At 44.2% G+C, this 14,580-nt stretch overlaps 1 protein-coding gene across 1 annotated transcript in view; it reads left to right on the forward strand.

Annotated features, from left to right (window-relative positions):
• Positions 1-14,580, forward strand: part of LOC112254658 (sodium channel protein type 8 subunit alpha-like) — a 118,098-nt gene that overhangs the window by 78,360 nt on the left and 25,158 nt on the right. Inside the window, exons 12-14 of the mRNA XM_024427403.2 lie at positions 5,760-6,092; positions 7,096-7,231; positions 9,819-10,057. Of these exons, the coding sequence (XP_024283171.2) occupies positions 5,760-6,092; positions 7,096-7,231; positions 9,819-10,057 (708 nt within the window). The remainder of the gene's footprint in view (positions 1-5,759; positions 6,093-7,095; positions 7,232-9,818; positions 10,058-14,580) is intronic.

Consider the following 14,580-nt stretch of genomic DNA (forward strand, 5'->3'; position numbering starts at 1 on the left):
ACTGGTACCCAGTCAATGTGCGGGGTTACAGGTTAGTCGAGGTAATTTGTAAAGTGACTATGCATAGATAATAAACAGCGAGTAGCAGCAGTGTAAAAACACTGCAATATTTTAATACAATATAGCTCAGCATTAGTATGAATTATTTTTTACTGTCTTTTTGTTGCCAATAATTATGTAGGTGACTAAGCTGCCGCTTTCATGGAGGTGGACACTAATCCGGACGCTTTTAAGAAATCCCGCTATGCCCTCAGTCGAACCATCAAACAGGCAAAGCATCAATACAGGACTAAGATTGAATCCTACTACACCGGCTCCGACACTCGTCAGATGTGGCAGGGCTTGAAAACTATTGCAGGGTACAAAATGGGAAAACCAGCCTCGAGCTGCCCAGTGACGCAAGCCTACCAGACAAGCTAAATGCCTTTTATGCTTGCTTCGAGACAAGCAACACTGAAGCATGTATGAGAGGGCCAGCTGTTCTGGATGACTGTGTGATCACGCTCTCCGTAGCAGATGTGAGTAAGACCTTTAAACAGGTCAACATTCACAAAGCTGCGTGGCCAGATGAATTACCAGGACATGTACTCAAATCATGCACGGACCAACTGGCAAGTGACTTCACTGACATTTTCAACCTCTCCCTGGCTGAGTCTGTAATACCTACATGTTTCAAACAGAGGACCATAGTCCCTATGCCCAAGAAAGCGAAGGTAACCTGCGTAAATGATTACCGCCCCGTAGCACTCACGTCGGTAGCCATGAAGTGCTTTGAAAGGCTGGTCATGGCTCACATCAACACCATCATGCCAGAAACACTAGACCCACTCCAATTCTCATAACGCCCCAACAGATCCACAGATCCACAGATGACTCAATCTCAATCACACTCCACACTGCTCTTTCCCACCTGGTCAAAAGGAACGCCTATTTGAGAATGCTATTCATTGACTACAGCTCAGCATTCAACACTGTAGTGCCCTCAAAGGTCATCAATAAGCTAAGGACCCTGGGACTAAACACCTCCCTCTGCAATTGGATCCTGGACTTCCTGACGGGCCGCCGCAGGTAGTAATGGTAGGCAACAACACATCTGCCACGCTGATCCTCAACACCGGGGCCCCTTAGGGATGCGTGCTTAGTCCGCTCATGCACTCACCCACGACTGCATGGCCAAGCACAACTCCAACACCATCATTAAGTTTGCTGATGACAACAGTGGTAGGCCTGATCACCGACAAAGATGAGACAGCCTATCGGGAGGAGGTCAGAGACCTGGCAGTGTGGTGCCAGGACAACAACCTCTCTCTCAATGTGAGCAAGACAAAGGAGCTGATTGTGGACTATAGGTAAAAGGAGGGCCGAACACACCCCTATCAACATCGACAGGACTGAAGTGGAGCGGGTCGAGAGTTTCAAGTTCCTTGGTGTCCACATCACCAACCAAGACAGTCGTGAAGAGTGCACGACAACACCTTTTCCCCCTCAGGAGACTGAAAATATTTGATATGGGTCCCCAGATCCTCAAAAAAGGTTCTACAGCTGCACCATTGAGAGCATCCTGACCTGTTGAATCATTGCCTGGTATGGTAAATGCTCAGTATCTGACTGTAAGGCGCTACAGAGGGTAGTGCGTATGGCCCAGGACATCACTGGGGCCAAGCTTCCTGACATCCAGGACCTTTTTACTAGGCGGTGTCAGAGGAAGGCCCAAAACAACTGTCAAAGACTCCAGTCACCCAAGTCATAGACGGTTCTCTCTGCTACCACAAGGCAAGCGGAAATGGAGCGCCAAGTCTAGGTCCACGAGGCTTCTACACAGCTTCTACCCCCAAGCCATAAGACTCCTGAACATCTAATCCAATGGCTACCCAGACTATTTACATTGACCCCCCATCTCTCCCTCTTTTACACCTCTGCTTTTCTCTGTTGTTATCATCTATGCATCATCATAACTCTACCTACATGTACATATTACCTCAACTAACCAGTGCCCTCACACATTGACTCTGTACCGGTACCCCCCTGTATATAGTCTTGCTGTTGTTTTTTACTGCTGCTCTTTAATTACTTGTTTGTTTTATTTCTTCTTATCCATATTTTAACTGCATTGTTGGTTAGGGGCTCGTAAGTTAGCGTTTCACTGTCAGGTATTCGTTGTATTCGGCACATGCGACTAATAAGATTTGATTTGAAAATCCGTCAGTTTAAGCTAGAGATATTTTTTGCACTGGATGCGTCTCAATTAACTGCATCTGTAACACTTCCGCATCTGCAGTGAAAGGTGACAGAGCTAGAGCGGTGTTTGTCAGACCAGAAGACATCTGCGGTGAAAGGTGACACAGCTAGAGCGGTGTTTGTCAGACCAGAAGACATCTGCGGTTAAAGGTGACAGAGCTAGAGCGGTGTTTGTCAGACCAGAAGACATCGGCGGTGAACGGTGACAGAGCTAGAGCGGTGTTTGTCAGACCAGAAGACATCTGCGGTTAAAGGTGACAGAGCTAGAGCGGTGTTTGTCAGACCAGAAGACATCGGCGGTGAACGGTGACAGAGCTAGAGCGGTGTTTGTCAGACCAGAAGACATCTGCGGTTAAAGGTGACAGAGCTAGAGCGGTGTTTGTCAGACCAGAAGACATCTGCGGTGAAAGGTGACAGAGTGTTTGTCAGACCGTCGTGAAAATTGCTCTTCTCTGTCATTTCTGTTATGACCCCTCTATGGAAGCCCTAAGACCCTAAGGAACACGATGGTCCACAAGCATCTTGGGACTCGTCTGTAGCATCTGAACAGTTTGGGCTACACACTAATATGACCCCTCTGTGTAAAGGCCTCACACGACTCGTCTGAATGTCCCCCGGTACCAGTCCAAAAAGATTATGGAAGTATACTGTATATGGAGTTTAGTGTTTAGTGACAGCAATAAGGGGTTATATACATGTAAAAAAAGTTTCCTGATCTTTTTTTATGTCTCTCAGATATAGGATAGACACTTAATCACTTTTAGATTGCTGTTGTTCCATGTAGTGAATCTGTCATTCATTGAGTTTGTATTGGCAAATAGCAGTAAGGCCCCCTCCAAAATGTTTTTAATATATTTTTGGGATACTTCAAGGGGTCTTATCAAATAGCAAAATGATCCATGGTATGACCTTTTTAAAACAATTCCATATATCTTAGTATTTTGTGTAGATCAATGACAAAAAAAAAATCACAATTTAAATCCCACAAAAAAATCCAAGGGGGGTGAATACTTATGATAGCACTGTACATTATTATCAATATTAATTTGTAGGCCAGATGACATTGATCCACCATTGTTTAATTCACCATTATTAAACATTTATTGACTACTAGTATACACTTTTCAGTAGTCTTCTTCTGTCATCTTGCACTAAATCAGGGGTAGGCAACCCTGGTCCTGGAATGCCACAGACACTTCATGTTTTTTATTTAACTGACCTGGAAGACCAGGTGTGTTGAATTTTGGCAATCATTGAACTACTCAATTATCTCAGTTGGACAGGTGGCATGCTTCGTTGGAACAAAGCCCTGCAGTACATACGGCACACTAGGAACAGAGTTGCCTACTCCTGTACTACATAGCGATTAAGCTGATAAATTGTTAACTTTTTTTAAAAGTACCACATTTGGTAAAGAAGTAGATTTATGTACAATGCCGCCGACAGTATTAGTAACACTATTTTACAATTCAGAAGGACTGCTTTGAGGTAAAGGCACCAAATTTGTCACAGAGCTAGATGTATGGACCCTGAAAAGATGGCTGTTGACTGTAACACTACTTTGCAGTTCAGAATAACTATTTTGAGATAAATCATAAACTAAAATGTGTTTTGTTTATCAGCTTAACTGCCTCACTATGTTGTACAGGTGTAGGCAACCATGTTCCTGGTGGACCCCATCACAGATTTGGCCCCTGGGGGTATGGCAGCCATCTTGCTAAATGGCTGCAGACTGTAAAATGTTAATTACTAACCTTCAATCTAGAAAAAGTCATGGCCTACACTTCTTTGACTTAAAACAAAATGTTGGGAGAGGTACACAAGGGCCTCTAAACTATAACTATAATATAGTATAACATCTTGTCTGGGTAACCATTTGATTAGATGTTCAGGAGTCTTATGGCTTAGGGCTAGAAGCTGTGTAGAAGCCTCGTGGACCTAGACTTGGCACTCCATTTCCGCTTGCCTTGCGGTAGCAGAGAGAACCGTCTATGACTTGGGTGACTGGAGTCTTTGACAGTTGTTTTTGGACTTCCTCTGACACCGCCTAGTAAAAAGGTCCTGGATGTCAGGAAGCTTGGCCCCAGTGATGTCCTGGGCCGTACGCACTACCCTCTGTAGCGCCTTACAGTCAGATGCTGAGCAGTTACCATACCAGGCAGTGATTCAACAGGTCAGGATGCTCTCGATGGTGCAGCTGTAGAAACTTTTTGAGGATCTGGGGACCCATATCAAATCTTTTCAGTCTCTTGAGGGGGAAAAGGTGTTGTCGTGCACTCTTCACGACTGTCTTGGTGTCTTTTCAGAGTCCATAAATCTAACTCTGAGCCAAATTTGGAGCCTTTCTCTTAAAATAGTCCTTGGTTGTAAAATATTGGTACTGCTAGGCAATCATTTTCAAATGTGGCTGCCATGGCCCCCAGGGGCAAAATCTGTGGTGGCGCCCTATCAAAATATTTTCATGATATATAGATCTAACTCACTGCCAAATGTGTTTTGCATATCTCAAAATAGTTATTCTGAACTGCAAAGCAGTGTTAGTCAGCAGCCATCTTTTCAGGGTCCATAAACCTAGCTCTGCAACAAATATGGTGCCTTTTCTTCAAAGCAGTTCTTCTGAATTGTAAAATAGTGTTAATGTCAGCAGCCATTTTGCTGCCAAACCCCCCCCCCCAAAAAAAAAATCTGTGGTGGCTTCATATCTACATTTGTTTAGGGTATATAAATCAAATTGAGTTCATCACTAATGATGTCATATCAATGTTAGGTTTCAAATTAATATAAGTGACAGAATTACTAAGGACTCTCCCTCTATCCCACTGTTTCTTCTTTCTCTCCATCCTGGTGAGAGTCCATGATGTTGCATTGTGCTGACACATCCTCTGTTCAACACTAGTGCAGAGGAGAGTAGTTTTAGTGTAGCAGCAGTGACTGTACATTACACCAGTCTTGGCCTGTTTGGTGTGAGGGAAGGGAAGGGTAGAGAGAGGCATGCTTTCACAGGCCCCCACTACATTATTGATAAGCCCTTTTCATGAATCTTTCACTGCCCTGCTGAAAGCAATAATCTAGCTGTGTTTTGTCATCGCCCTGCCTATCACCACCCTTACCCCCCTGGTTTAAAAAAAAGTTACCTGTGAGAGGCCCAGTCAGAACGGCTTACTAAGCAAAACGGACCGTTGCGTACATTTGTGTGCCTGATTTCTAAAGTGGCCATCTTCTAGTCTTTAGTTGCTGTGTCTTTACATGTCTGAATGAACCATTATCTCTCATTTCTGTTTCTGTGGCTACTTCTTTTCCCCGTTTATCCTATTTGACCTTTTTGTCTTTCTTTCCGTTTCTCATTCTTTCTGTCTCTTGCTCTTTTTCTTATCATCTCACACCCATCCCTCTTTCTTTCTCTGTCTCTCTTTCGTGCTTTGTTTCTCTGTGTCTTCTTCTCTTCCATCCCCTCACCTCCATCCCTTCCTTTATTTCTCTTCTCTCTCTCCCTTTCCCCCCTTTCCCTCTTCCTCCTCCAGTCTCTCCTCTCCATCCCGGGCTCTCCATTCATGTCGCGGCACAACAGCCGTAGCAGCATCTTCAGCTTCAACAAGGGCCGCCCTCCAAAGGACGTGGGCTCGGAGAACGAGTTTGCCGACGATGAGCACAGCACGGTGGAGGAGAGCGAGGACCGCCGGGGCTCCCTGTTCATCCCCTACCGCCGTAGCAGCTACAGCGGATACAGCCAGGGCTCATCGCGTCTCATCAGCCCACTGGCGCCCCACACCGGAGGGAAGAGGAACAGCACGGTGGACTGCAACGGCGTGGTGTCGCTCATCGCTCACCAGCCAGGCGGACGCCTTCTGCCTGAGGTGAAAATAGATAAGGCAGCCACTGACGACAGTGTAAGGACGTTTTCGGTCTGGTTTCCACTCCCTTTCCCTTCTCTGTCCTCCTCTCTTCTTGTCTCTGAAGTTCTGGTTCCTTCCTCTTCTCTTTGATTTTCCCTTCTCGAGACCTGCTCAGCACTCACAGCCTTATTACACACACTCCATTCTCTAGTCTTTATTTTCTCCCCCTCCCCCGCGCCCCCTTTGCTTCAGCTGCTCTGAGTGGCGCACTCTTCCACCAATGAAAAACAACAGATTCCTGGCTTCCATTACACTGTAGTAACCTTTCTATTAGCCTAGTAGCCCGTTTAAAAGTCTCCTGCATAGAAGTACGCAGTGTCTCTTGGTAGCACCTATCTAGCAAACAGATATCTCTGTTGCCATGCCCCATCCACAACAAACATTACTAGAAACTCTCTCCCCTCTTAATTTTTCCTCAAAACCAGTTTATTCTGTCTGTCTTTTGCCACCATTTCCCCACCTCTCTTTTGTCTTTCCCAAGCTACAAAAAAACGTAACCTTTTTCTAACAACAGCATTCTTCCTCATCCTAGCTAGCATGGTAGTTTGACTTCCCATTACTTCTGTCCAATCCAAGCCAAGCTTTACCTTTTTACCTACTCTCCAAACGTAGCATGGTACAGTGGCTGTCTTGACTTCTCTTTTCTTATTGGATACATGCATGCTCTTGCATGCAGGTTTGGGAAGGGGATACGACTGCTATATGTTTTGGGTGGGATAAGACGGTTTACTTAGAATGGGATAATATTGTAAGGGGTGGGGGTTAGCGGCACTTTTTAGTGTCTGTTGTATGGGATCGGGTTTTCGTGTCTGGTGTGTGGGATAGGATTAGATATTGGTTTCTCTCTGTGTGTGTGTCATACACAAAGGTATAGTGATTGGACTGGTTTCAAGGTATGTGTATTTATGTAAGGCCTCTGACGGGTGTTTGTGTGTGTGTGTGTGTGTCCTCTCCCTGAGCGCAGACCACAGAGGTGGAGGGGAAGAAGAAACACTCAGGCTCCCTGATGGTGTCTGTGGACCAGCTTGGCCGCAACAAGGACCGCGCCAACAGTGTGATGAGCGTGGCCACACACACACACTCGCACACTCTACTGGAGGGTACGGAACTCACACACTCTCTCACACACTGGGTACCCTGGACTGGAGGTGTGGCTTAGTAGGGTCGTGGCTATCAGATAGATCTTTTTAGGCCACCTGTTAGAATAAATGTAATTTCTGTTCATCTGTTCTGTTGTATTTTCATCACATGTTAAAGGTCCTATATATATATATATATATATATATATATATATATATATATATATATAAATTCCTTTCTGGGTAACAAATAACTACCTTACTGTGATTTTTTTAAATAAACATTTTTGCTAGGTCTGTCTGGGAGTGGTCTGCGAGAGGTGCCTAATGGGAGGGATGTGTAATCTGAAAACTAGCTGTTATTGGCAGAGAGGAGAGCAAACTTATACCGTATGGTGATGTCACCAGTTGGTCCAAAACCCCCACCCCAAGCTGAAACTTCATGTAATCAACAATGTTAATATTATATAAGAATATGTAAAATACATACACTTCCGGTCAAAGGTTTTAGAACACCTATTCATTTAAGTTTTTTTTTTTTTTTTTTTTTTTTTTTTTTTTTTACTATTTTCTACATTGTAGAATAATAGTGAAGACATCAAAACTATAAAATAACACATATGAAATCACATAGTAACCGAAAAAAGTGTTAAACAAATCAATATATATTTTATATGTCAGATTTTTCAAATAGCCACCCTTTGACTTGATGACAGCTTTGTACACTCTTGGCATTCTCTCAACCAGCTTCACCTGCAATGCTTTCCCAACAGTATTAAAGGAGTTCCCACATATACTGAGCACTTGTTGAAGGCTTTTCCTTCACTCTGCAGTCCGACTCATCCCAAACCATCTACATTTGGTTGAAGTTGGGGGATTGTGGAGGCCAGGTCATCTAATGCAGCACTCCATCACGCTCCTTCTTGGTAAAATAGCCCTTTAACAGTCTGTAGGTGTGTTGGGTCCATGACCTGTTGAAAAACAAATGATAGCCCAAACCAGATGTTGATAGCGTATCACTGCAGAATGATGTGGTAGCCATGCTGGTTAAGTGTGCCTTGAATTCAAAATAAATCACCCCCACACAATAACACCTCCTCCGCCATGCTTTACGGTGGGATATACACATGCAGAGATCATCCTTTCACCCACACCTCGTCTCACAAAGACACCGCGGATGGAACCAAAAATCTACAATTTGATCTCCAGACGAAAGGACAGATTTCCATTGCTCGTGTTTCTTGGCCCAAGCAACTCTCTTCCTATTATTGGTGTTCTTTAGTAGTGGTTTCTTTGCAGCAATTTGACCATGAAGGTCTGATTCACACAATCTTCTCTAAACAGTTGATGTTGAGATGTGTCTGTTACTTGAACTCTGTGAAACATTTATTTGGGCTGCAATTTCTGAACTTATCTTCTGCAGCCGAGGTAACTCTGGGTCTTCCATTCCTGTGGCGGTCCTCATGAGAGCCATTTTCATCATAGCGCTTGATGATTTTTGCGACTGCACTTGAAGATACTTTCAAAGTTCTTGAAATGTTCCGGACTGACTGACCTTCATGTCTTAAAAGTAATGATGAACTGTCATTTCTCTTTGCTTATTTGAGCTGTTCTTGCCGTAATATGGACTTGGTATTTTACCAAATAGGGCTATCTTCTGTATCCCCCCCCCCTCCCCCACCTTGTCACAACACAACTGATTGGCTCAAACGCATTAAGAAGCTTTGAAATTCCACAAATGAACTTTTAAGAAGGCAGACCTGTGAAGGTAAATGCATTCCAGGTGACTACCTCATTAAGCTGGTTGAGAGAATGCCAAGAGTGTGCAAAGCTGTCCTCAAGGCAATGGGTGGCTATTTGAAGAATCTCAAATATAAAATATATTTGGATTTGTTTAACACTTTTTAACACTTTTTTCCCCCCCATATTTTTGATGTCTTCACTATTATTTTACAATGTAGAAAATAGTAAAAAATCAAGAAAAGTTCTTGAATTAGTAGGTTTTGACCTGTAATGTACATAATCACAGAACATTTCAATTTGAACATTTCAATTTGTAGTATACAAATATAACTATCTGAAAGCCAAAAATAACTATCTGAAAGCCACACCTCCAATAAGCCATTCCCCATTCATCTGATAAGCTGCCACCTCTACATTATATTATTAAAATGGTAGAAAATGGAACCCTCTTCATCACAAAAAGGTTCCATTTTGAACCTTTACAAAGGGGTTCCTCAAGGAACATTTTTGACCTGGAAAGGTTTCACCACTTGTGGAGGGTATGGCTGCCTTTGTCCTCACGTCCAAAATTTCACCTTTCAACCCCTTCCCAGTTATACTATACTGACCTGACCACAAGACAACGTAGAGCGTTATAGCAATGTTTTTTTGTGAAATTTTTCCCCCCTCCTATCGCCCTCTCTTTCGCGCTCTCTCCTTCTCTTTTCTCCCTTCCTCTCTCCCTCTTTTCCTTTCTCTCTCACTTTTCCTCTCATTCGCTCTTTACCACTTTCTCCCTCTTTCCCTCTGTCTCCCTCTTTCTCTCGGTTTACCCCTTTCTTCCCCTGCCCTCTGTTTTTTCACCCCCTCCCGTTTCCCTCTACAGAGCTAGAGGATTCTCAGAGGGCGTGCCCATCATGGTGGTATAAGTTTGCCAACATGTTCTGTGTGTGGGACTGCTTTCCTATCTGGTTGAAGATCAAGCATGTGCTCAACCTGATCGTTATGGACCCCTTTGTGGATCTGGCTGTCACCATCTGTATTGTTCTCAACACCCTCTTCATGGCCATGGAACACTACCCCATGACTCCTCGCTTTGAGGAGACGCTGTCAGTGGGAAATCTGGTGAGGAACAGTCAAGTCGACAGTGTTTAGTGTGTAGGGTACCACAAGATTGTCTCATCGTGCGATTGGAATGTTTCTCACATCCCATTATCCAATTTCTCTGCCTCTGCTCCACATGTTTCTGTCGCTGTATCTTTACCCCCATGTGTCTGTATCTCTCTCTCTCTCTGTCTCACACTCCCCTGCCCATCCTGTGATGATGGACGTGTAGCACAGGTCTCTCAGAGTACTTCTTTGCTGGTTTAACTTAGGTCCTTTCATACACGCACTACACTCTGCCCTTCGATGGGAATTCATAAAACATTCAGCTCCATTTTAAAGCAACCAGCTTGCTCCCCTTCTTTAACCACCCAGGCTCTCTCTCTATCTCCGTTTCTCTCCCCCAACTTTGCCTCTCTCTCTCTCAACCCATTTTCTTCTTGTTTGTTTACCTGTCGCCTTTCTCCTCCATCTCTTCCTGCTGATTTAGCAGTTCTAACATGGCAGAACCGGGGTGTGTCCAGGGGATGGCAGGGTTGGTTGGGGGATACATTAAAGTTGAACGTAACCTGATCGATCTGTACTTTAAGTGGAGCATACTGCTTGGTAAGGTACGAGGCTGGTGTGTGAATGTGAGGAGAGGTTAGAGAGGGTATCTGTGGTGTCCACTTGCTCTTAGATATCTCAGTACAGTACCAGAGTCCCTGGCATGTCCGTGTGAGGTCATAGGAATTGGCGTGGTGTCGGGTGAGATTGGCTGGTGTCATAGAGGTTGCAACCTTATATCCGTCCAATTATGGCTTCTGTGAGCGCATGGGCCGCGCCATTGAGGCTATCACCATTTTGAAGAAGTCAATGTTCTACTTCACGATCGGCTGATCCCTCCTGATGACATGGTTGAACATGACTCCAACTGGGTCATCAGTAGGGATCAACCAATGAAGTTGGAAGTCCCACCCAGTTGACTACTTCAAAATGGTGAAAGTCCTCAATGGCGCTGTCCTTGCTAATATGGGCTTGTGGCCACTACAATCGTCTATCCATCTCTGTGGCTGGTGTCAGCAGCGATATGGGAAATGTTTTTATGTATTTATTTGAGGTCACAGATGTTGGCATGGTGTCAGGGGTGGTGCAGGATGAATCATTGAGTGCTCTCTACAGTGGTGATTGGTCTACAAACATGGCATGATACAGCCCTCCTTGCCTGACTGGTAGTGGGTGGGTGGGTGGGGCACTGCTTTATGAACTTGTCCTGCCAGGACAACCTCCACCAGCACTAAGAGTCCAATACATTTTTAATCAGCACTACATCAAACAAAATGCCATGCAAGCAAGATCTGTTTTGCATTTCGCTCTTAAATTTCTGCATTTAAGCGGAATTTCTACAAATCACAAGTTCCCCGTGATTTTAACCTCCATGTTCTGCAGCACAGCATAGCACGCACAGATCAGAACTCTCAGGTACAAATCTTGAGCAGACATTTTGGGGTTTCTATCAGAATGATATGTATGCTACATATACTACACACTTATCATTTAAAACAAATATATATACAGATATAGTATCTTAATTTGATCACTCTGTTGTCGCAGATAATTTTCCTGCGCTGCATAAATTCACTGAAAACACGCAGTTATTTTTCTTTCACTAGATCTCACACCTAAACTATAGCCTACTGTAGCCTATCAAACCTAATTTTCTGTTAGAAATTATCACTTCATATAAAAATAAATCCTCCTGTTGCAATATTATTTTACTTCTGCAATGAAACTGGTCAAATTAAGATCTGACATCTGTAGTACCAAATACAATTTTTGGGGCTTGTAACCATAGCTGATCCCGTTTTGGTACTATATAGAACCATTTTTTGAAGGTTCTATAAAGAACCATGCTCATAAGGTTCTAAATGGAACCTGTATGGTGCTATAAAGACAACAAATTACCTAGCAGCAAACCTGCTTACACCAATCCCATACTGTAAAATAAAAATGTTGATTCAACTTAGTTGTAAGGCAACCAGTGCAATAGGATTGTGAGTTTGCACAACAAAATAGCATTGAAATTGATACAATGTACAATTGTAAGGCAACCAGCTGCAATAGTATTGGGCATATAGCTGAACTAGGGCTGGGCGCTATGGCCTAAAAATCTTACCTCGATTATTTTCAGACTTATGGGCGGTTCATGATATATATCTAGATTTTCTCTAAATGAGCTTTGTGTATAATTAACATTTCAAACCGTCAGCAATAATGTCATGAATTCAGGGCTTGTGAAATTCTACCTATGCTAAATATAAGCCTTCTACAACCATAAGACCCACTAATAATTTAATTATTTTATCAAAATAGTTTAACATGCTTTTTTGCAATAATCACTGATCTGCCTTTCAAGTCTGTCTATGAAAATGCCCTTTTGATGACAAATGTAACCACAACCATGCATAATGCACATTCACTAACCAGTTTTTTTATTTAACCTTTATTTATTAACTAGGCAAGTCAGTTAAGAACAAATTCTTATTTACAATGACGGCCCACCCCGGCCAAACCCTTCCCTAACCCAGATTACTCTGGGCCAATTGTGCGCCGCCCTATGGGACTCCTGATCACGGCCAGTTGTGACACATCCTGGGATCAAACCAAGGTCTGTAGTGACGCCTCTAGCACTGAGATGCAGTGCCTTAGACCGCTGCACCACTTGCGAGCCCCGAGTGTAGCGGGCATTATAGAAAATTAACACAGGTCTCGCAATAATCGTTCAAGCACAAGCCCACATTGCTAGTGAGTAGCCAACTAATCTTTATATTTAAAGTCTAGCCAACTTGGATCTATTTGCAAGCTAAGGTAGAACAGTTGAATTGGTATGAACACATCCTTCTGTCCGTCTCCAAACTGTTTGAACAGCATGCTATCCTGTCCACTTTGTTCAGATGTTGAAATTAATTATTTCTCAGAATGAGAACGAGTTGCCGATTTTATTCTCATTGCACTTTTATAAAACACAGACTAGACAGCTAGAATAACAGTTTGTGTCTAAAATTCTGATAGCGGTCCGTGGTACCACAATGCTGCGCACAACAGAAACTGAGCATTCATTTTCTAGAATCAATGTTCATTGATACTCCCGTTTTAGTAGGGTCTGCTCTTCGCACAACTCGAGCTGTGTTCGAATACTCATACTACCCACACTAACCGTACTATTTGTGACGTGAATTGAGTATATAGTATGCTTATTGGTCATAGTATGGATATAGTTAGTATGCCAAAAGTTTCCGGGTATCGTACTAAATTCGCCAAAATATGAAGTATACATGCAGAGGACACTATTTCTGTACTTTAGGGCCCATAATGCAATTATTCAGGAAATGGGTGTGGCTTCTCATCGTTTTCAGATTTGAAGAAAATGGTGGAAAATATGACGCTGTTGCTGGGTCTGGAACTGGGACTGGTTGGATCTGCAGCGGGGAGGAAGGACAACCTGAGGAGCAAGCAGACACACATGAAGGCCCAAGATCCGGAGATCAGTGATGGCACTCCTCTGTGGCCTGCTCGCTCTTGATCTTTGGTCCCTCCTCTGCACCTCATCTGGTGTGGTGGGGACTGGTTCCCGGTTCTGATCTGGTTCCGGTTCTGTGAGAGGGATAGGTGTAGAGGGGGAAGGAGGGGTGGAGAGTATATCCATCAGCCTGGGCTGGTGCTGGGGGAGGAGTAATGTGGCGCCAAGTATGGAGGCTGGAGGACAGAGGGAACAAAGAGGGCCCAGACTTCCTGGCCACGTAGCACTCACAAACATTTGGAAGGTGTTTTCAGTCTGAGTGGGGGCAGTTCCCTGTACATACCTTGTGACGTTTATCGATGGATTCCCTAGTGGGGAGTCAACCATCAACAGCTGTCTGAAGTATGTCTTTCTGTTCTGAGGGTATTGTCAGAGTCATGATAATTGGTTATTGGGGGGACCCAGGGTTGGTCATGTCATTGCAGAGTTCGATGAGGGCCTCCAGCGGGTCGTTGGTGTTGTTGGCTGGCACTTGGCTGTCCATGGTTCTTGGCATGCCTCCCCACTGACTGCCTCGCGGCCCCCTGAACGGACTGGGTGGTGGGATGAGGGCTATTTCTGGGACGTCTGTGGGGTTGTCTGAATATGGGTCTTCGTCGTTATTGCTTGGTGATGGGGGGTTGTTGTTGGTGGTGATGCCCTTTTCCCTGCCGGCGTATGAATTGGGGAAGGTTCTAAAGGAGTGTCCCTCTTTCCCGCAGAGGTTACAGGGTCATGTGGAAGTACAGTCTGAGATGGGATGATCCCCTTTACAGTTTCCTCAGATTATGGCTGTGCTGTGGACTGAGCCCCTGTTGTTCCCCAATTTGATGGTACAGGGGAGGTTTTGGACTCCGCCCACTCCGGTCTTAACTGAACCAATGGCCCCAGTCCAGACGTTGTCTTTGTCTAGGACCCTCCTAGCCGCTGACTTGAGGGTGGCGAAGTGGTGTAACCCAACTTCTATGTCGTACTCTTGGATGCTTTCGTTATGGAATTGGACTGT

This window comes from Oncorhynchus tshawytscha, linkage group LG07, assembly GCF_018296145.1.
Source record: "Oncorhynchus tshawytscha isolate Ot180627B linkage group LG07, Otsh_v2.0, whole genome shotgun sequence".
Lineage (NCBI taxonomy): Eukaryota > Metazoa > Chordata > Actinopteri > Salmoniformes > Salmonidae > Oncorhynchus > Oncorhynchus tshawytscha.